A 25,011-nucleotide genomic window follows, 5' to 3' on the forward strand; every position below is an offset into this window, starting at 1 on the left:
GTGTGTGCACTCCTCAGATGAGTCATGTCATCTTGAAAAAGCATAACAGACGGTTTGGGTCTCGAATCTAGGAGCCGAGGGACAGCAATTTATAAGCATAAATTGTAGATAGGGGTCATCTTTACTCCAATATTACTATAGGGTGGGTAGAAGTAAGTGCGGGCGCCTAGGACCAGAGAATATATACGATAACATTGAAATGTGGGCGTGTCAAAAATATTAAAGCATGCCTTAGTGTTGTGTGGAAATAAATTTCACTTTTTTTTATTGAATGTTCTATTGATCTGATTATTGTCCCCCGCCTTTCAAAGAAAACAGGGGACTATAAAAATGGGTTCGTCTGTCTGTCTGTCTGTCTGTCTGCCCGTCCGTCCATCCGTCTGTCTTTCTGTCTGTCACACTTTTTGGGACACAATACCTCTGTTTCTAATTGAGCTAGAATGTTCAAACTTGGTGTAGGTGTTTATTAGGTCAATGCCTTGATGGGGTTCGAAGATGAGCATTTTCTGCTTAGGGTAAGCAGAGATAAGCAATTTGGTTGGTTGATGCTTTGGGACACGATAATGATAATGAGCATGTTCTGCTCAGGGTAAGCAGAGCGATAAGCAATTTGATTGGTCGAGACTTTGGAACACAATAACTCTCCTTCTAATTGAGGTAGAATGTTCAAACTTGGTGTAGGCGTTCATTAGTTGAATGCATTGACGGAGTTCGATGATGAACATTGTCTGCTTATGGTAAGCGGAGATAAGCAATCTGATTGGTTGATGCTTTGGGTTTGGGGCACGATAACTTTGTTTATAATGAAGTGAGAGCGAGGAAACTCCGAAGATAGATTTATTTCGCTTTAATAAACTATTTTGCCTATAACGTTTTTAGGAGTTCGAATTCTGTCTAATGTTTTGGATTGTTCATACTTGGTTTTATTTTATTATCATTACCTTACCTAAGTTCGATGGTGCGAATTTTCTGCTTATGCTAAGGAGCGATAAGCAATTTGATTGGTCAAGACTTTGGGACATAACAACTCTGCTTTTAATTGAGGTAGAATGTTTAAACTTGATGTAGATGTTCATTAGATGAATGTCTTGACTGAGTTCAATGATTAACATTTCGAGCTAAAGCTAAGCAGAGCTAAGCAATTTCTTTGACCGATGCTTTGGACAAGATAATCTTGATTCTATCTGATAGAGAGTGATGAAACTTAGTGTATAGTTTGATTGCACGATTCTTTTGAAAAAAAAAATGAATGTGCGATTAATTAATATGTGTCATCTATTTATCAGACTCACTGTTGACTTGTTTCATGATTATTTGAGAAGAGTCGTGTTATTCGCGAAGGGTGTAATTTTTACTTTTAACGACCCCAAGAATTCAACAAAGGGCACTGATCAATTATTTCCCCTTCAAGATGAATGATTTGATGGATTGGTACGAAAACTTAGCGGTTGGGGGGATGGGTACTAGTAAATTGAATTCAATTAATGACCCTGTCACAATGAATGTTTATGTGTACACCCGACATCAACTTCCATTTATTATTGTTCTTAGAGTAGATGAAAATTTATCTGACGTTATGTAGGAAAGTATTGATTCAATCTTGAAATGTTCAGTTTAATAAACATGCCGAAGAAATGAATGGGCCGAAATGTGTGATTTTGGAATTTCTGAGTTGATCTAAAGAGTCATCTTCCCAACAAATTCTGTAGAAACGAATTATTGTAACATGTAACATTGTGTTTCACCGAGCAATTTAGTAATTTGGTATTAAATGTGAACCCTACAACACACGTTTGAAATACCTTTGTGTGAATATGAGATGATCTAAATTCATTTGCCAAGCTGGCTTGGTCACTACATATTATAAAGCACACGAATCAGTTGATGTAGACTGGACTTTCAAATCTATTTCAATTACTCGGTATCGGTTTGGTATGGTAGGCATGCATACTGTGCAAAACACTATATCTCGGTTAAAAAAGATATACATGTAAGTATTTAAGAAACACGGCACCAATCAAGGGATTTTATATTAATAATAAACATTATTTGGGTTGTGGAAAAAGCTAAAAATCTTTAGCGGCGTGTTTCATAAAGACAGTGTGGAAAATGTGAAGCAACATGATACATCAAATTTCGATTCTTATCAATAGATTCCATATGAAAACAGGAAACCAAATAGATAACTAACTGGTGCCTTTTCACCCTATCCCAATCCAGGTACCGAACCAATCCACCACATCGGAATCTTTTGCTTGATTAATATATCAGCATTTACTGACTCTGCGTGATGACATAAATAATGTCTATTCTATATATTTCTACCAAAAGTCCGTTCCGTGGTCGTACTAATGGTCACAATAAGCTATTCCAACTGTAAAATTGGCAATTTTCGTTGCACTTAAAGGTATGGGTTGTCGCGTCTCTAAGGACTTTTATAATGGTAATGGTGATTTGGAATTCAGAGCGCGTAACGCGTCCCTATTTCCTGTCAATTACTCTTAAAGGTATATCAAATATTAACCTAATACGGGTGTTTAACCCACAAATAACTTCTAAGAATGATTTGATTACTTTTGTTTATGTTTGTTTGTTTTGGAAATTTAAGTTCAAGGTGTTCAAAAAAAAGGACGGTGACTTTTAATGACAAATAACTTAAGCGGTTAATAGGAAATGGTGTTTGATATTCTGTAAACAACACAGTTTGTTACCAGTGAAGTCTTTTTACAGTGAGTGATCAGCAGCCAAAATTGGTCTGAAATTGGCGGTTCTCTAAAAACTGCAAGGAAAATACCATTACATGGCCTTCGAAATAATATGATTTAGATTATTTCTTATATTAGTATATATCCTGTAGCCTATTGTGTAGTATATTCTACTGAAAAATTAGACTGGCCTCAGAGAGTGGTCAACAAGCTGAATTGACCTGTAATTGGAGGAACATCAAAAACATCAGGAACAATACCATAATATGGCCTTCGAAATAATATGGTTCGGATTAAATCTGCTATTAGTATTCTGTCATGTTAATCTACATCTAGACATAGATCTATTGTGTTAATAAATGACCAAAGATAAGAACAATAGACGTGTCAATAACAATAAATAAGACAGGTGACAGTACGTCAGACCTAAAAACATTCCACCATCCTTTCTCAAACTGATGGATCAATGGTTGCTGGTGACATCTATTTCCGTCTTAAGATGTGTTTGTGACGGTTAATTTGAAGCTGCACGAATAATCGAATATTAAGCAGAAATTACTACATGGTAAAGACATAGTAAAAACGCAAGGGTGTTGATTAGTATGAAATTGTCCTATAATGATGAAATATGAGACTAGCGTCCGATTTCGTTTTTGCATTTTAAACATTCGTACGGTACCATTAAATCTTCCATGGACTCGATTCGTATGATATTATAAAAACGTAAATCGTTCGTGGGCTCGATTCGTACGATACCATAAAACGTGAAATGCTGTGATCACATTGATGTTACACGAAATGTGATGATCAATTTCAATTAACATTTGAAATCGGTGGTCACTTATTCTCGATGAGAAGGTCCAGGAGGCGGGGGAGGGCGGGGAGGGGCAAGGTGGAAGGGGCATATTTTGTAATTTATCCATAAAATTTAATTACAGTTTTGTGGGATTCTTTGGCGTATAGAAGTCGATGCATGAATGCCCCTAATAAGGTCAACCAAAATAACTTACATTTTTAAAATCGGCAATTTGTTTTAGAATTTAATATTAATGGTAAAGCAAAAAGAAAATATTTATAATTGAAAATGTGGAGGAAAGCCACCAAATTATTTTCAAGTACAGTAATTACAATGGCTGTAGTAAACAGAAGACCAACAAACCTATTACTTATGCTGATTGATCAGGTGGGTATGGTTGTATTACGGGTGGAGTGAATACAGATAAATTGAATATCTAATTGACCTATCAGTCACACAACCAAGATGTTATTTTTCTTACATTACATTAGATAACAGACTTAATTAACGATATTTAATTACACGGCTATAAAATCTATCGTACATGATGATGTCTGTATTGATATTTATAAACATTTTGTGATCGCGAAGATTAAGCACTATTTTCTTTAGAAGGCGCCAACAGTGAACCAGAAACTGTATGGTGTCAATATTGTTCGGGGAAAAGAAACCTATTTCCTATTCAGCATGTTTTTTCAATATCCAATAGTTATTCTAGATTGTTAAAGGATGCATCCCAGATATATCTCAATGAAAATACCTGGTGATACATTTTCAACATCCATTTTTACGGTGGAATTTGAGACGAGTTTCCTGGCTAGGAATCAACTTCCCAACTTTGTAGCCTTTGTTCTTTATCCAGCGATTTATATATATAGTGTTGCACTTGGGAGCTACTGTTGTGCTTAAATAACCTTTAAGCCAAGAACATAAACGGTATCAAGGTTTTTGTCTTCACTCTTAAAATAATGTTGGTTGGTGGACCCCTAAGAAACCAAAATTTTACTTATCTATGTGCCCCGCCCCCTTGTGACTTTCAATCAAGGGTTATCAGATTGGAGATGATCGTTTATTATTACAATCCATCACCCGCTTTGATATATTAACGTTTCTCACAATGAGCGTTTATTTCTAAAATGGTAGCAAATCTAGCGAAAACAATGTGTGGTTGCCTTTAACCCCATTTCTCATAACTGACTTTCAAAATACACATGAACGCTTTGATGTTGTATCTCCATTTAGTTTTTCAATGCATCAATATTGATAAGTCTACTTGGGTTTCAAATATGGAACACGAAATATAATAACAAACGCATTAATCTAAACAGATAATTCTTAAAAACAGCTAAAAAGGCACGAATTATCAATTTACACACGATACTCTTCTAGAAGTGGAATCGAACGCAAACAAATCGGGAAAATAACAGAGGCTCCAGAGATATGTGTAACTTATGTTACTAAACGCATAAAATAATATTTGAAATTGTTTTATTCGGAGCCATATTTAAGTTATAAATGTCAAATATCATAGGTATACGTGCAGTCACATAATATTATAAACTATACAAAAGGTGGTAGATCTGTTGTCAAGGCTATTTCGTTGTCATCAAAAGATTCAGTGAGAGGAATTGTCAGGGAGTTGGTATAAAATGTCTCCTGTCCTGACGTAGGTAGTTGGATAAAGTGTCTCCTGTCCTGATCTAGAAAGTTGCATAACTATAATGGAGGACAGGTGTATGAACAGGGCCCGAGTAAAGGGTGGAGGGGCACTGACTGGGCGGCAGCAAGGGGGCCCTTTGATATTAAAGGCGCCCCCAAATTATTTCTAAAAACATTTTTGTGCCATATTTAAAGGGACCACAGTGGAAATTGACCGTTTACAAACTGTTGTGTTATCTTTGCACTATTATATACAACATATAGTTAATAATTTTGTGATTTTATTTATTATGTTTATGCCAAATAAATCTGCTTTCTGGGATACCGACATACAAATTGCATTTGTGTGAGTGTGACCGCCAATGACCACAATATGTCTTCTTTTCACTGTGACATTTTTAACCAGGGTTGTCATGCAAGTCCTGTGTATTGAGTGGCGTAACGTTGACGATGGGGGGGGGGGCGTGGGTTCGATCATGTCTATATATAGCACGGATGGTATATGGTCGGTTGAGTATACGCGGTCATTTTTATCAAACTCGATTATCAGTGCGTCCCGTATACAAATTAGAATTCGTGGTACGCTTACATGACTTCCCGAGAATTAGCATCCGTTAAGAGTACTCTGGAACGATTATGATTTACCCCAGTTTACATAAATAGCTGTTCTCCGCCCATGGTTTGGCCAATAAATAAATGAAGTCCAACATTCATGTACGTACATTGTTATACATCAACACGAGCTGAAGGGAGGTAATTACATTAGTATAATGATATTAGTCTGTGTGTTATATATTATTTAAACAAATTGATACTAGCAAGCAAGATAATAACATTATACGTAGCTTATAATCATATCAATTTCTAAACGCATTGCTTCTGTTATATATCAATGGACAAGTGGGATTTATCTTGGATTACAGTTTAACTACAGTTTATATCATTCAACTGGTTTAGTTCAATTATCACCCATTGTCTGCGACTCCTTATCAAACTTTTAAGTGCTACCGGGTTCACCTTTGATATTGTGTCTCAGCATAGTACATGACATATACTCATCAGCAGCATTCGTTTGATTTCGAAAAAAGCATAATCCACAAATTGAAACCAATGGACATGGTGACCGAACGAGCACATTTGTGTCTTTCATTCATATTTCAGAAGGTCCATATATTTTAATGAAACTGAAAATCCGATTACCAAAATATGGTCACCATTTCGGTAGATCAAATGCAAAAGTACAATAAAAGAGTGTTAATTACGGAACTGTTCAGACGAGAAGAGGTGTCATGACGTAAGTATACCCTGCTGTCACTACTTATAGCTTAATGGGGCGATGCTTTGGACGTGGATTACAAAAGCTGAATGCTACAGGGTAGAAGGCAACCACAGACACAAAGGCAGCCATGACAAGTCCAATGGTTTAAATGTAAAAGACATTAACTGTCCTTGAATGCGTAAACATATCCTGTATCGGGCGTTACACTAGCTAGCTCGGGCGATAAATTATGGGAGATTAGATAAAGAGCTGACATTTCTCACAATAATAGTTAAAAACTAGATAGTGTAAAGGGTATTTGCTGAAAATTTAAGTAAATTGGTCCACTCTCGTTTTGAAACCAGTCTACCGACCATTCTCCGTCTAATTGACAGGTCGGGATAATCAAGACTACTTTTTTTACGAAACATAACAGAAAGCTGGAACAACAAATTGAATTTAGAAACACGCCCGTTAGGCAACTCAACAATTGTTTTAAGAACCTTGTAAAAGTAAAATAAAACTACTGCTAGTATCATGTTCTTGCCTAACCCGAGTGTTTCAGAGATATTATTTGTACTGAACCAAAAGATGTCGCTCCTAACGGTATAGTTAATGATACAGCAATTTAAAAAAATAAAACGAACGTAATTTCTAAAGCTGCTGTAATAACAAAAAAGATAAATATTACTGCTATTCAGAATCGTCAATAATCGATTTTTTACGGTTGTAATAGTTGATAGATGTGTAGAGAATTTCAAGTGCGATGGCTATTTATAGACTCATAGACTCTAGCGCCGAATGTAAACGTACAGCGGGACTAGCCAGAAATCACTTCGAGACAAGCCACTGAAGCGTGCACATTCGCCGTGTCGAGTTCCGGTTGTTCGATGAATTTCGAGAAATGTTTTTGGAGAAATGTTATTGAAGAAATGTTTTTGAAGAAATGTTTTGCAAGATTTGTATTTGGAGATTTGTATTTAGAAATTTGTTGTTCGAGATTTGTTTTTCATTGTATGTCTATGATTTACTAAAATAAATTTTATCTTTATATTAAAATAAAATTAAATTAAACAAAAATACATTTTACAAATCTGATATGACAAATGTCTGATTTGTAAAACAAATGTTGATTTTAAGATACAAATGTTAATTTTAGTGTACAAATGTCCAAACACGACAACAAATGAAGAAATAAGAATTAAGGACAGTGAATTAAGAACTAGAATTAAGGACTATGAATTAAGAACTCGAATTAAGAACACTGAATAAAGATCTGTTTGGTCTTCCATAGGAAATTCGCTTGCTTTTATGGACAAAATATAACATAATTATACTATACTGAAATCCCCCCTAATCAGTTCTCCTCGGTTATTCATTGGGATTCCTGGTTGTAACGACCAAATTATGATCTAGACACAACAAATTCATAAATAAAGTCAGTGTTTTGGTCAGATTCGATTTATTTGTATAATTTTAACCCATACCATGCCACAATACATTCAAATTATATGTGTATCGAATGTTTTTGGAAGAATGTCAAAACTTATTTTGCAAATTGTACTTGGCGTGAACCAACGTAATCATCTGCGATCAATTTTCATATAATGAGAATTGTGTGCAGTTTGTATTTTATGGAATAATATTTTATATATCTATATGGAATTTGGTTTTACAGTCTAGAAAATCAAATACATGTTTAAATCATACAATATTTCACTATTCGCAGACAACAATATGTCTGATTGGATCGGGAGTCAATAAGTCAAATAATGCTACAACGAAATTAAATAAATTTGTGCTGATTTTATGATAAAATCTGAAATCATTTCTTACGGGTATCGTGAGTATATAATAGTCTTCTTAATTCCTTTTATCTTACACTAGACCATATAAGTTAAGGGGGGTTGGATGGCCGAATGGTTAGCACGCGCGCGCTGTATCATACGGTCTGTCATTGAGTCAACTGGCGGGGTTTCGATTCCCCGGTTGTACGTGACAAGGACTAGGGTCGCCTGTCCAACCTCGTGGGTTTTCTCTGGGTCATCCGGTTCCCCCCCACTGCTAAAGACCCCTACGCGCAAGCGAATGATTGAAATAAAATTGAACCATGTGTTAGTCCCGAAATGACCTAGTTTGTGTCGAGTGGACGTTAAACCCCATTTCTCGCTCTCTCATATAAGTTAAAGAAACAACTTTTGTCAGTTTAATGAAAGGGAGAGGGTAGTCGATTTGAATCATTTTTTGAACAGATATGTAAAGGTAGATTTTTGTTTGTGAATATCATTTATTCTGTCATGGTAAAAATCATTGATAATCGCTAAAACTAAATATGATTTGTAAATAAAAATCTGGAATGCCGACTAGAGAAAAACAATAAGAATGTATCATTTTGACATATTACAAGACCAGAAGAAATTGACAGCAGGAACCATGAACTGACACTAAGCAAAATATTAATTTCCTTCTCGCAACATTACGCTATTTATAATCGATTTAAAAAGCCGTATCGAAAGATTGGCGAGTTGACGAATTATTAAGGTGTGTATTACTGCAGTGTGAAAACTATCCCTGGCTCAAAGCAACCCATTAGGAATATGTACCCGTTTCCAATCTCGACGATTTTCCAGTTTGACTTATATTTTTACTAATGAAACCGGCTAATTAATTCAAATAGATAACCAAAAAATAATCAATATCCACTTTTCAAAATGGAATCGTTGGCATCTGCTTGGCAAAAGAACCAGCGGCTACCGGGCAGGATACGCCCACATTTTGCAAGAGATGGATAGAGAACAAGCTAAAAACAAACAGGATTTTTTGTACAATCAGGGGCAATAATCCAGAAATATGGTCTGAAATGCGCAACTATCAAAAGGGACTGAGATCTTTGGGATATAAATATTTTTTTAAGTTTTCGTATAATTAAGGGCCATAATTCAGGAAGTTACGGTCCGATATGCGCAAATATCGAAAGGAACCAAGATCTTTGGGTTATAAACATGCATTTCAAGTTTCATCAAAATAGGATTAAAATTGTTACCTCTACAGAGTCCATAACCTTGATAAATCATATTTTCACAATATTCGCGTACAAGCGGCGGCCATGTTGTCCGGCAATTTTGGTCCGATTTTCACGAAATTCGAACTCAACCTTCATTACAGTGTAACGGTGATATAATCAAAGGTTTTTTTTTAAAAATAGGATTAAAATTGTGACCTCTATAGGGTCCACAAGCTAAAAACGCGATTTTTCGTACAATCAGGGGCCATAATTCAGGAAGTTACGGTCCGATATGCGCGAATATTGATAGGATTAAAATTGTGACCTCTATAGGGTCCACAACCTTGATATACCAGATGTTATGCACTATTTGCGTACGAGGGGCGGACATTTTGTCCGGCAGTTTTGACCATATTTTCACGAAATTCGAACTCAACAAACATTTCGGTGTAACGGTGATATATTTGAACGGGTTTTTTTTTTAAAATCGGATAATAATTGTGACATCTAGAGAGACATCAAGCTAAAAACGTGATTTTTCGTACAATCAGGGTCCATAATTCAGGAAATTACGGTGGTCCGATATGCGCGAATATCGAAAGGAATCGAGATCTTTGGGTTATAAACTTACATTTCAAGTTTCATCAAAATCAGAAGACAATTGTGACCTTTAGAGGTTCCACAACTTTGATATACCATATTTTTATGCTATTTGAGTACGAGGGGCGGCCATTTTGTCTGTCAGTTTTGGGCCGATTTTCACGAAATTCGAATTCTGCCATCCTTAGGGTGTAACGGTGATATATTGAAACGGTTTTTAATCGGATAAGAATTATGACCTCTATAGGGTCCACAAGGTAAAACGCGATTTTTCGCACAATCAGGGGCCATAATTCGGGAAGTTACGGTCAGATATGCGCGAATATCGAAAGGGACTGAGATCTTTGGGTAATAAACTTACATTTCATGTTTCAACAAAATCGGATAAAAATTGTGACCTCTATAAGGTCCACAAGCTAAAAACGCGATTTTTCATACAATCAGGGGCCTTAATCCATGATGTTACGGTCCGATACATGCCAATATCGAAAGGAACCTAGATCTTAGGGAGTTAAACCTATATTTCAAGGGGCGACGGCATAACAGGGGCGATGACATAATACGTCCACATGAAAATGTGGGCGTATAAAAATATGCCCCTAACCAGCGGCTGCCAGGCAGGATACGCCCACATTTTGCAAGATATAGATAGTTTGTGTCGAGTGGATGTTGAACCCCATTTCTCTCTCTCTCTCTCAAGACTAGCTGAACCACGGAAATATAGAGCTGAACTATCCCAGCAAGTGTTTATAACGTTTGCAAGATTTGTAGACCGACCGACCAACCAACAGAGATTCAAAGGTGTTTACCGCAATATTTTTTCGGCGTTGTTTCCCCTTGTCAGTGTGCAGGACGGAGGACCTGGCAAGGACACCTGTCTAGTCGTTTGTATGAGACGAAAACCAAGTTGGTGTGCACGTAAATGATCCGTTGGCAGTTGGAATTCGATATAAGAGTAGACCGTAGTCCCGCTGTCCAAGTAAAATTACCCTTATATTGTTAGACCCATTGGTCGAAAGCTAAATTATAAAGGGAGTATAACCATCACTTGATTGTTTAAAAAAAGAATATTTATGTTCAATGTAACAGGGAAACTTCCAACTGCCACATGACTGTTTATATGCATGTGACCTCGGTTTATCATTCCATCCCCTGTCGGTAAGTCAGGCTTGAACATATGAGTTTTTCTAGACCAACACTGCAAAACATAAAAGAAAAAACAAAAATTAGAAATCTTATGAGTGGCGAGTCGCCGTCCGAGATTTCTGTCATGAAGCGACAAGTTTCGTTCAGTTCGAACGTTCGTTCCTGGAGTTTTACGTCCACTTCTACCTAAGGTGATGTCGTAGACAAATGTGCGGATTGTGCGGTTGTTCCCTTTATATAGTCGTCGGGCACCGGGGCACAAAATGGGTCTCGGGTGGACCGGCGCAGTGCTGTATCACCAGAGCAACTATTTCTGTTTAATGGTGAACACAGCATAGGCGTATGAGCCAGGGGGCAGAGAGGGTGGGGGGGGCAGCTGCCCCCTAACTTTCGGGCAATCTGCCCGAAATCTAATAAAACACTAATTTTACTTTTCTTTTAATTGAATACCACGAATTTGTACTGGATTGACTATGGATTAAAACATTTTGCCTGGAGCCAATCTAATTAGTGCGACATTTTTCGGGCATCGATTATTATTTGTGAATGCAGCTGCAACAGTCCGATTGGATGATTGGAATTCAGGTCGGCACAGATTGGGATTTCGGTTACAAAACGATTGGAAACTATGAAGTTGCTTAACTCACGGGCGGTGGTTAAATTTTCAAATTTTTCTCGGGGAGCGCGAGGCCCCCATACCCTTCGACAATTTATTAGTTGTTTGGGATTCATACAGTGCCGGACTTCGGCCCATCTGTCAGGCCATTGACCAAGTCCCACACAAGTACACGCCGAAGGCGCGTCACGTGCGCACCGAAGGCGTCCAAGGGGGATCTGGGGTGTTCTCTCCCCAGGAAAATTTTGAAAATTGTCAACTGCAAACCCATTTTCCAAGCATTTCAGACCAAAGCAGAAGAAGGCAAATTTTTGATTTCCTGATACAATTAGATAACAGAATGACCTAAGAGTACTATCATAATCTTTAAGAGGCATTTAGTAACTGGGTAGAGCAATACACAAAAAACACATACTTATGGAAAAACAGCTACTTATTTATTTGGGCGACGTTTCGAAGAGTATTCTCTCAACGTTATCAAGCTAATACAGTAATACAAGAATAATGAGATCAATATATACAGAAAACTGTAACAACAATTCACGAAACCATACAGGACAACAACAAGATCAAAGGGGTTTATTCTACAAAAACTAATTAAGTGTGAAGAGTAGCCATTGAGTATAGTTTAGCAATTAGGTAGCTATGATGATAGATACATTACTACCGGCAGAATGGGATAGTACCTACAATACAATTATGATATACCATGGTTTGTTTAGATAATGGTAATTAACTTTATATGTCTGTGTGATTAAATGTACAATTAGACTAGAGTAACCTATATGTGTAATAATTCTAAGAAATAGAGTGGATATAACTGATAAATTGATAATAATATTAGAAAAATGAAAAATAATAAAACTCATAAAAATTCAAAGGTTTCTTATCCACTGTACTGTAGAATGAGTGGGGGTGATGGAAAACACATAATTTAGGTATATTTAATAAGTTCATCATAAGCACTAGGCAGGAATATCCCTGTGTCGCGGTTGAGGTCTGGACTGTTTCTTTTAATGTGTATGGCCTCAATAATTTTGCGGGTTTTTTCTATCGGTAGGTTGGCCGCCAGGGTTCTATACATTTTAATTCTGTGTCCTGGGTTGGATTGTGTGTGTTGGGCCACAGCTGAATTGGTAGTAGAGGATTTAGATTTATGCTGACTGATTCTCTTGTCTAAAGGCTGTCTAGTTTCTCCAATGTATTTTTTGTCACACGTGCAGGTTATTTCATAAACACATTCTTTTGGGTTCAGTTGTTTGGTTGGGGGAAGTTTGCCACTGGCCTTCAGGAGATCTTTGAGAGTTCTTCCTTTGGAAAATGTTACCTGGATGCCTGTTGGGGTTAGGAGTCTTCTGAGGTGGTACGATAGTTTGCCTTGAAAAGGTATTGTTATTCTCACTGGTGGTTTATCTGGTTTAGGTTGGCTTATATCTGTAGGAGGATTGGTGGTTGCTTTGATGATTTTCTGCACTAATTGTCGGGGGTAGTTATTGAAGTTGGTTAGAGATGTTTCAATGTGATCAAGTTCTGCTCTGATGTAGTCTTTGTCGCAGATGTTCACGGCTCTGCGCGCTAAAGTGGATACAGTAGCTTTCTTTACGCTGTGCGGATGATTCGACTTATAATTGATGTACTGGTTGGTATGTGTGGGCTTTCTATATACGCTGGTATTTAGTTTGTCAGCAGATCTCTTAACTAGGACATCCAGGAACGGGAGGGATTGGTGCTGTTCTTTTTCTATCGTGAATTTTATTCTGTTATTTTGGTTGTTGAGGTGGATGAGGAGGAGGTTGGGGTCTTCATTCTGTTTGAGAATGACAAAAATATCATCTACCTTACGAAGCCAAGCTGTAGGTTGAACCGGTGAAGTGGATAGGGCATCCTTTTCAAAACTAGTCATATAGATCTCGCTGAGGACTGGGGACAAGGGGCTTCCCATGGGTAATCCATGTACTTGCTCGTAAAAATCATCTCCCCAGGAAAAGTAGGTGGAATCAATGCAGGTTTTAGTGAGGTTAATGATGTCTTCCGTGCTGAGGTTGGTGTCAAGTGGGTTCTCTAGGGAAGATAATCTGTGGCGTAGTGCTTCAATGGCTTCATCTCGAGGAATATTAGTAAAAAGATCGATGACATCGTACGATAGAATCTGTATGTCTTGTGGTTGGTCCTGTAGTTTTTCGCAGAAATCTTTAGAGTCTTTTATGAACGAAGGGGCTTCTTTACCTAATGGGGAGAGGAGTTTAGACAGGTGTTGCGCTGTATTATAAAATACAGAGTCTCTGGAGCATACTAGGAGTCTGGCTTTAATAGGATTCTTGTGGGTTTTAATCGTGGCTCTGGCATATGGAGGTCTGGGATGAGATGGCTTGAGCTTGTAGAATAACGGGTTGGTAAGTCTTCCTTGTTCTTTCAGGTTCAATAACTGGGCAGTATGTTTATCGCTATAGCTGTGGGTGGGATCTTTCCTAATCCTCCTGTAGGTGGCTTTATCTGCCAGTAGATGAGTTACCGTGTTGAGATAGTCAGTCTTATCCATTATAACAGTGGATTTCCCTTTATCAGCAGCTACTATTGTGATGTTATGGTCTTTCTTCAGTAGAACAAACCCCTTTGATCTTGTTGTTGTCCTGTATGGTTTCGTGAATTGTTGTTACAGTTTTCTGTATATATTGATCTCATTATTCTTGTATTACTGTATTAGCTTGATAACGTTGAGAGAATACTCTTCGAAACGTCGCCCAAATAAATAAGTAGCTGTTTTTCCATAAGTATGTGTTTTTTGTGTAAGAGTACTATCGTTAGATGAATTTGAGAATTCTCTTCAGTGTCAAAAACAAAAGATGAATTACACGGTTCTTGGTATAATGAGGTCAAACTCATTAAGATCTTTCCTTGTAGTACACTTCTTTTTTGTGTTGTTTGTCAGTCATTTTTTCCCTATCTTTTCTTTCTCCTATCCTGTGTCCTGTCCTCTCCTTCCTTCTATCTTTTCTTCCCCCCCCCACACTCCTTTCTTTCTCTTTTCTTTTTTCTTTCTCTTTTTTCTTCATAGGCTTAGGCCCACTTTTTTTAATGAGCTTAGGCCTACCTGTCACGGACAGGTGGACCCAGTCCGGCACTGGATTCATAAGCCACCTAAGGTAGGCTATATTGAAGTTGCTGTATTCTCCGTGGACTGTAAACGATTGATTGGTTGATTGGAATTCGAGTCAGCCACCTAAGTTAGGCTATATTATACCACTTGCTGTATTCTGTGATAGGAATAGCAAGAAAACGCGTTTGCGATCGTCAAATTTTCTTTGAGGCGGGATCCCTGGACGCCTATAACCCGAAGGTTTTTCGGGCACAGAAACGGCTAAAGGGTTGTCGTTGTAAAATGCTTATTTGCATAGATTCTAAGGCCCCTAACCCATTTGACTTTGTCGTTTAAAATAATATAAACAAGTGGGAATTATTTGGATAACCAGACTGGGATTATTGAATTGTGTAATATACACTAAGTTTTTCTTGTACTAGATAGCATAATTTAGAACTTGTCCAGGCATGCATGCTTAGTTTACAATCAGACTTAGTATTCAACTGCTATTTGGCAATTGTGCTGTCGGGTTTTATGATCATGACGAGATAAAAAAATACCAAGTTATCTTCACTAAGTTTTGGATTAGCCATATAGATCGTGTATATTGGTGCGGTAAAATGTCCGGGTCTCTAATCTGAGGAGCCATTACTAATTGTGGGATAAGAAATAAAATATAACGACCTGCAACTTTTTTCTCCCGCTGGTTTGCGAAAAATATCTGAAGTAATAACACTAGGGTTTTCAGTGATATTAGGAAGCTAAAACACCATTCCTCTCATTGAGAATCAGTGACATTCTCCACAGAAGTCTCGATATCCAGCAGAAAGCGTATGTTCTGCCATCGGTCATTATACCGGAGTACAAAATACTCCATAAATTGAACAACAAATTTATACCGTTAAAACTCTCCGGAATTTGAATAGCAAATTTAGACTATTTTGATTCCAAGTAGATTACCATCATCGTATAGACCGAAAAAATATTCTGGTCTTTATGCGCCTTATAAAAATATGTACGCTCAAATCCGAGTGAAAACTATTTTTAACCTCACTAAAACGAAATTCGATCGTTTATATAACGGATTATGATCTCACTATTGTTCAATTTAGTAAGCCCTCCCAAGAGAAATGGCATCTATTATCCTATTCGGAAATAGCCCATGCCGCACACTCTCCAAAAAAAGCCAATCACATCATTTAGAAGGCTGATATGCGATCAGAAATGTTACGATACAAATAACTGGGCTTTTCACTACTGATCCCGACTGAGACATAAATGATATGTCACGTTGGATAATATCTAAACCATTTTAAGTCGAAATGGATTCACACTTAAGAACTTTCGCAACGAATGGCTATACAATTTCATAAGATATAGTCCCGAAGTGTCCCCACATTCTTCTTACTTATATAAAAAAAAAAATAAGTTATATAGACTAGGTATATAAATAATTTTATATCAAATATATAATTCACAATAAACAATGTATGGGTAGACTGTTTAGAAAGTTGTGTATATGATCACAGATGGTTTGGCATGAGAAAAACTTAACTGACTTCATCAAATTTATTAATATTGTAAATTAGGCTTCCATTAAAGAATAATTGAGTGTATTAATAGCGTTTTTTAAAGCATCAACTACTAGAATAATAGCAGACACCTGTATAGAGACTTCATTATGACCCCCTTCCTGTAAACCTTTCACAATACGATTCCATTCATTACTTGTAGTAACATGATCACTAAATATAGCCTGTCTTAATACATTCTTATCTTTATCACCATCTACTAAAAAATGAAAACAAAAGAAAAAAAATATTATCAAGCAAACTGTAGGTTACTGGTGATATATATACCTATGGGTCTACCATATTGTCCAGTGAAAAAGACATGGGTATGAAATAGATGAGAATCAAGCACCAGTTTGTTATTATAGAAGACTACCTTCACTTATCCTGTATCTAGACATATGATAAATCTCTATCCAAATACAAATTAATTAACAATGATATTGTGTCAAAAGTGTACACATGGAATTCTAAATGCTAACAATTTGGTGATTTGAGGCCCATATGTTAATGGGTTCCTTTAAGATTACCAATCATCTTGACATCATTAAGAAATTCATTAAAATTACCTTTCTTTTTGGACTTTTGAAATTGCTGTATAAATTTGACCCCAAGGTTCAAGTTATCCATTTGTAAAAGTGTCTTCAATATAACGCCAATAGGTACAATAGAACTTCCAGTTGTGTCATGTTCTTCTGACAGCCCCAAGAATAGTTGAACAGATGGACATGCCTTTATTAGGTACACCAGGAATTCAGCTTCAAGGGTGCCTTTAATTTTGGCGTATTGTAATCCAGTTAGTACCCTTCCTTGTTTTACCAGACAGATGACAACATTTTGGTGCTCTCTTAAACCTGTAAAGATAGTCTGAGCCAATGCCTGACAACCACACTTACATGGTATTTGACACGAACAATGCTCGTCTAACAAAACGCCAATATCTCTTGATAAACTTAAACTGTAAATGAAAGAAATAAGAAAAAAAAATATTTTAAGAAACGTACAATATTCAATTATAACATGAACATGCATCACACCAAAGGAGAAATTACAGACATAATATTTCTTGACTAGCTGTCTAACTACATCTAAAACACTGGTACAGTGACCATTCTGCCACACTTTCTCCAGTGATAAATAGAAATTAGCAAATTACTGTGTTTTAAGAATGGAATAAAACAGTTTATCTATTAGCCGTTTTAGTGATCATTTCAGAATGGCTCAATATTTCCTGCTGATCTTACAGACAAGTTAATTAGTTTATTTCTTTACAATTTATCTTCAGACTTAAATAAACAATCTTTAGTGAAATACTTTTCTGAATTCTCCAAGCATGGACAGCAAATGACCACTGACTGCATGGCTTCTTTGAAATACCTTAACAGTTAATCAGTCATGCAATCAGATCGTACAAATTGAGGAAATGAGTCTGAAATATGATGGTATCTCTATATCTCAAAGAAGAAATCTATAAGGTAACTTCATTAGCCAGATTGGTGCAGTGAAGCAGGACTTTAACACAGGAACTTGAAGAGATTCAAATTTTTTAAAATTTTCTTGTCTAACATACTATGATAATGACAAGGTATATCACACGCCATATTGTTTTGACCCAGTGAAGACATTTCTTCGTTGATTATCTCACAATACTCACTACATGTAACACTCTTCTTCGGTTTTATTGCAGACTAGACTTTATTTAATTCTTATACAACCCCCAATGTCACTAAATTGATCATTTCATAGCATTATTATTTATAAATATAACTTTAAATAATATCAATTTCTGAATACTAACTTCTTTGGACCGGAAGATGTGATGTTTGAGGAACCTCTCATTTCTGATTGGTTAATGGAAATATAGTTTTCATTAGTGACAGTCTAGATCACACAGTCCCTTTGCTAAACTATCTGTTGTACCAGATTTGGACAGGGATTAGGTAATCAAACAAAAGGGAATTCCCTTGACACAGTATACGGGTCACATCCGGTCAAACGAAGTTGGTATTTACAAAGCGACAGGGCTTTAAGTTTGATTTGTAATTAATAATGCTGTAAACGACTAATTTAGTTAAATTGGAAGCTGCATAAGGATTAAATAAAGATTCTTTGGCAATAAAAGGGACAGAAGGTGTCACTAGTAGTGAAATGATTGAGGACAAAATGTCTTCGCGAGTCAAAACAAAATGGCACATGATAGACCTTGTCCCTATTGTTAGTTGTATGCTAGACAAGACAATTTAAGAAATAAATATATAGCACTCATCGAGGGTTGATATGTGAAATAACCTAAGGCCGAAGGGTAATATTTGTTTTACACACTGACATCAATGTTAAATCTGTCCTAATTGATCTCACCCATAAGACAATGGTTTAGCCCATATCGGCCAAGTCGTAAGTTGCACGTGCATTACATTTTAGTAACCACCTGTTTACAAACTGGCATTTATTTTGTACAATGTTGTCAAACAATTCGAACAGCAAACTGATCCGAGCAAGTCAGTTTATAGAAAATATGGTTGAAAAAGAAAACGTAGATTCTGACAAAGAATTATTTAAAGCTAGTCAAAGCGCAGAATTTATGCAGAAAATATTTAACAAGGATTTAATGTACTAAGATATTTTGGATCGTGAGAATGGTAAAAATGATAAATGCTTTTCTATTTCAAGTTCAAGTGACAAGATGTCAGTAAATGTGCCAACAATGACGTGCCCATTAATACCTTACGCAGAAATCAGTGGGCTGTGAACCTTTTTAACAGTTGGCCAGTGTGGCGGAATAACAAAACATGATAGTGAGCGAAAAATCCTGTGTGCTTGAAAATATGAGTATATAAGATTTTATTTTTTGGATGTCTCGATTCATCTTGGAAGTAAGCAATATAAATGATGAATATTACCCACCGAATTCTGTATTTAGTTTTGGGAATAGTTTCACATTTACTGCTTGCGAATAAAACTGATGTGGATATATACTATACTACACAATCCAGAATTTGAGAGTTTTAGAAAAGTTCATGATGGTCAGATGCAGAAACTAAGTAACATGGGCCTGGCAAAGTTCATCGTCCGAATCATGTGACAACACTAAACAAAAAAGTGAATAAAATGATAAAAAAAAAAAGAATTTGTATCCTTTTTCATTGCTTAGTGATATAAACCTGTTGTGATGTCACCAGAGGGTGACATCTGATATCATCCCCAGCACCGATATCAGATATCACCCCCTGATGACGTCACAGCTAGGTTGATACATTTCATAACACGGATGGAGATCAAAGGAAATAACATCCCAAGATGTGTAAGAAATTTTAATCCCTTCAAGTGCTTGTGGACGTTAAACTGTATTTATCACTTGAAATGTTTTTTTTTTACTAATTAATAAATGAAAAGATTACAATAGTTACCTGTCTTGAGCGACCCAATGTGCTAATAAATCAAGTCTATTTTCAGATAAAGCACATCGTATACAGTCTACAGATAATCCTACACCTGGTTTACTTCCTGTAGCTTTAACAGACGACATTAGAGCATCACAGAATGCTAATAATGGCGTGCGACCTCCATTAATCCATAACTTTACATCTAAAACAGAAATGAAGTTTAATATTTACTCAATACTAAACTAAGTCATTCGAAAAATATTTTATTTCAATAATGTGATTTGTTTTCAGGGGTCTTTATATAAAAGTGGGAGGAAACTGGAGTATCTGGAGGATACCCACAACCTTGTGAAACAATACATGAGAGAGAACGAGAGAGAGATTACCTCTGAATTTGGATAAGGTTGCCTGTGTTCTTAAAATGCCTTTTGGACTGTTAGCTGCATGAATAGCGGCTTCTTCAAATTTGCCATCTTCAAATAATTCATTGAATTTTTCAATATATTCTAACATCATCTCTGCTTCTTTTTCCTTATTTGGATCATCCTCTTCAAACTGGGAGGTAGTAGTTGCTTCATTAGTTCCAGTTCCAGTTTCTCCTTCTAAATTAGTTACTTCTGTAAATAATCAAAATAATAATGGTAACTGCTTGCTAATATTTAAATTAATGAATTGAATTTATATTGAAGAAATTTAATTATAATCAGGATATTACACTAAACATTAAAGAAAGGGGTTTTGCTGTTTGACTTGGATCACTGTTACCTGTCTATTTGATTCCTTGTTTCACATGGAACCTAATTTATCTATGTAACAGCTGAGAATTGATTTATGATGTCGTGTCATTGTCGTTATGTAGTACTCTGCTAGAGAGCTTTTAAACAACCCAAATTGAATTTGGTTTTGTATTTCTTTTTTATTTGTAAACATATGGAGTGGGGGCTATATCTTATCACTAACATCATCCAGTGCAGAAGTTCTTAAAGTGTGAATCCATTGGCTAAGATTGTTTTTTTTTAGTAATTATCAACATAAAGTACCTAGCCATACTGAACACTCACCTGTTTTTGCTGCTTGTTGCCCAAAATAATGTTGAAAAGCAAGTACAACAGCATCTCCTACTGTTTGATTTGGTGGTTTGACACCATTATAGGCCTCGGCAGCTTCTAGGGCTATTTTCATCCGATGACTTCTGGCTTTAAATGCTTGGCTCTGACTCAACAGATGATCTCTAAAACTAACTTTTTTATCTAAATGATCTTTCAACTCCAGGTTGTTGCTCTTGGGTAAATAACGTGTCTTGAAGCTAATGTTAAGTTCCCTTAATTGTCTATCAAGTTTTTCAAGTTTTTTTTGTAGAAGTGTTAAATCTGTCTGTTCCTCCAGTGTTAGACCTGTTCAGTTGAAATATAAAAGTCAAAAAGTCTACAGGAATAATTAACAAAAATCATACAACAAACAAAGCTGTAATGATGTTAGGTGAAAGGTGCCCACAGTTAAAGTTACAATTTCATATTTTTAAGTTATTTAAAATGTATTAAAATAAAGCCCTAAAACAGATGGTATCCATAAACAGTCCTACTTTGTTAAAGAATAATCCTATAATTCACTATTGCCAGTTGAGAAATTGGCAAAAATTTATTTTCAACTTCAAATTCAAACGCTTGAAGATAGCTTTTCCATGGTGGAGAATAGGAAAACAAGGGAGGTAATTGTGAGGTAATTGTGTTATTATTTCTGGCGTGAACATTTTTAAGTGTGAGAAAGATAACCTATGATCATATAATAGTGAGTTGACAACCTATTGAGCAAAAGACATAGACATAATTATGTTTTGACTTTCTTAGTAAATATGAAATTGTAACTTTAAGATTTTGATTTTACTCATGAATAATAATCCATGTACGTTCATCCACAATTGCCTGTAAACACCCTCCAATCAGATATTTGGGGCTTCTTTTTTAAAACTTGCTGCATTAGTTCAATGAACCATATAAAGAAGAAGTCTTTAAATTAAGGCTCTATGATATAATTATCTAATCACTACAGGCCAGAGAGAGAAATGGGGTTTAATGTCCACTCGACACAAACTGTCATTTCAGGACTGACTGACATATTGGTCAATTTTATAGGGCTACTTTATACATCCCAGAGTTTTAAAAAAAGAATTTGTTTCACTAAGTTAAGTAGAAAATAAATCTGTTTTAGTTTATTTCTAAAAAATCCTTAAAATTATTGTCAAATATTGATTATAGGCTAATACTAACCAGGTATACTTCTACTGTCTTTTTTTAACTGTCTTCTCGGAATCTCTTTTATTTCATTTTCTTTCTTTTCTCGTTCTTCTCTAGCAGTTCGTGCAGCCATTAACTGGCTTTCTAATTCCTTGTTATTTTTCTTAATATAACTGATCCTGAAGTACGAAATTTCTTGGTGTTTTAAACTTACTAAATGTTTCCTTTATATAATTTTTATTCATAAACCATTTACATGTATTATCATTGATAAATATATAACTAATATTGTAAACAACAAAACTTCAGCAGAGAATCAATTGTTAAATGAAATTAGTATATTGTATTAAAGCTTATAATGTTTAGAAACTAAGATTTCAAAAACTTGATGTAACCTTAATTTATAGACTACTAAAAAATATTTCAATATCAAACAAATTGTCACCTTTCCTCCAACTGATCTGCTCGTTTTCGATAGTTCCTGATAGTTGAAGGTTCTGAAGCCATAGCTTTCAATCTACCTTGCAAAAATACAGCTTCTTTTTGACCATTAGTGATAGCATCAATTGTTGTTTCATATTCTTTTTTAATAGCTGTTAATACTGGTTTATATGCTGTAACATGTTCTATCACCTATAAATACACACAAATTCTCTTTAAAAAAGATACAAAAATGTAATTGGTCTGTAGTGTAATAACAAGTTGTTTCCATCTATTCCTTTCACTTTATGATGATGATTAGCATTGCCATTACTTACTCTATTGAAAACTGATTTATATATCAGATAATTTTGTTCTTCATCTGCTTTATGACCAAGTTTCACCAACTCTTTCTCTACAAACTTGTTAACTTCTTGTAAAAATATTCTATCTGTTTCATTGGTAACTATGGGTGGTAATTTACTAAATGTAGATGAGGAAAAACTGCTTGAAGAATCCATTATCATTCTGCAGTTGGGAGTTCCTCACATGTGCTATATAGTATGGTATTGTTGCTCCGTTTTTCACCTAACCATAATTCCTACAATTTCAAAGATGAAACAAAATTTCTTGGAACATTTCCTACTTGTCAAACTATATCAAAACATGAATGATTTTTGTAGCTTACTACAATCCAATATGCAAAAAAAAACCCAACTTTAAACTACAAATTAAACATTTTAATCTCTTGCATAAGTTTTTTAAATTACCATAAATTTGTTTCAACTTAAAGCAATATTTTAAAACTATAAAATTGTACAGCATCCTATTTATTTGGTTGAATGAATCTTATTCACAAAGGAATGATGTACATGTGGATATGAGTCTTTGATTGGGGTTGGACTAATAAATTAACTCTACCATAAAAATGTCAACTTAACCAAAATATAAAATTGACAATTTCATTCTTGACCCAAATCAAACAAGCCTTGTCATTTTAAGTTAACTCATTATAGTATACCGCGGTATTACACTCAAAATATATAATTAGGGTCCTCATTCATATCAATGATCTTCCCCTGAGAGTCAAATCAACAGTTAGGCTATTTGCAGATGATTGCCTACTCTACAGAGCCATAAACTCTCTTGACGACCATTATCAACTTCAATCCGACCTACAATCCCTGGAAACTTGGGCCAAAGAATGGGGAATGTCATTCAATGCTAAAAAATGTTATATTCTCAGAGTATCAAGATCCAAAAAATCAAGCACCTACATCTACCAACTATGTGATACTATTTTAGAAGTAGACAATAACCCATACCTAGGAGTCAACATCAGTAATTCATTGAAATGGAGTAAACACATAAATAAGACTGTTAATAAAGCTCATTCCACATTGGGATTCCTTAGGCGTAATCTACGCAAGTGCCCTAGATCTCTTAAGATTACAGCTTACCAATCTCTAGTACGCTCAGTGTTGGAATATTGCTCATCAATATGGGACCCGCACAGTCAAACGGACATTCTATCCCTTGAGAAGGTACAAAGATCCGCAGGACGATTCATAACATCGGATTACTCACGTGAAAGCAGCGTCACTAAGATGCTTAACGATGTGGGTATAAAACCGCTACGAGAACGCCGGAGAGATCATAGACTTGTATTATTTTACAAAATAGTGAATGAGCTAGTGGCCATACCGAATGACCCTATACTTATTCCAAGTGTTTCTAGAACACGGAAAACTAACTCAAAAAACTATAAACAGATCCAGTGTAATAGTGAACTATTCAGACAGTCCTTCTTTCCAATGACCATTAAAGACTGGAACCAACTTCCAGACAAATCAGTCCTAGCCACATCGGTGGAGGCTTTCATCTCGCATATACGAGATTAAACAGCGCATGCGCACCACCCTCCCCCAGCATAATACTCAGCTTTGAGTGCGTCTGGGTATTAATACAGAAACAGAAACACTGGGCAAAAATAGCAATGCACATGCCAACTTACCAAATCTCGCCCAAGCGAGATTACGCGACTCAGTCATAGAAATATTTTTATGACGCGTTTAATCAACGACATCATATATTTCTGACGTCACACTTTTTTTGTTCTTTTTTTTTTTTTAACAAAATTAATCATACAATTTAGATCTAAATTAAATTAAATTCGGAAAAACGAGATTATTTAATATTACTTTTATCACTTGAAAAAATAAGGTTTTATATTTAACATATCACACGTACCAGCTTCGCTCTACTAGGGAAATGCCTGTTACATATTCATAATACCTATATTACGCTAATTGTGAATAACCAATTACCCATTAATTTTGTTTTAAAAGCACGGCATATACATTACAAACTTAATGTATAAGGCCGAAAAGACTTTATAGTGACAGCTCATTTCAGCTGCCATTTGTAAACAAAGCAAGTTGCAAGGAAGTGACGTCAATCAAAAACAACCTGATATATTTACCCGAAACGAAATTATGGTACACTACTGAAACAAACTAAACTACACGTCCTTGGTGAGT

The 25,011-nt window shown here is 35.7% G+C and overlaps 1 protein-coding gene across 2 annotated transcripts; it reads right to left on the reverse strand.

Annotated features, from left to right (window-relative positions):
* Positions 1 to 16,302: 16,302 nt before the first annotated feature.
* On the reverse strand, positions 16,303 to 24,909 carry LOC126822519 (clathrin heavy chain linker domain-containing protein 1). 2 transcript variants are annotated; one of them, XM_050551457.2, is made up of 9 exons: positions 24,799 to 24,909; positions 22,810 to 23,072; positions 22,497 to 22,684; positions 22,085 to 22,230; positions 20,879 to 21,211; positions 20,204 to 20,434; positions 19,842 to 20,019; positions 17,004 to 17,392; positions 16,303 to 16,654 (listed from the first exon to the last, which is right to left on the reverse strand). In XM_050551457.2, the coding sequence occupies exons 2-9, from the start codon at positions 22,996 to 22,998 to the stop codon at positions 16,449 to 16,451; spliced, it is 1,860 nt and encodes a 619-aa protein (XP_050407414.1). In that variant the 5' UTR covers positions 22,999 to 23,072; positions 24,799 to 24,909; the 3' UTR covers positions 16,303 to 16,448. The 2 variants fall into 2 exon arrangements, with proteins under 2 accessions (XP_050407414.1, XP_050407415.1); XM_050551458.2 differs by having other exon boundaries at positions 24,722 to 24,902.
* Between the last annotated feature and the right edge of the window lie 102 nt (positions 24,910 to 25,011).

Source organism: Patella vulgata, chromosome 5, assembly GCF_932274485.2.
Source record: "Patella vulgata chromosome 5, xgPatVulg1.2, whole genome shotgun sequence".
NCBI lineage: Eukaryota > Metazoa > Mollusca > Gastropoda > Patellidae > Patella > Patella vulgata.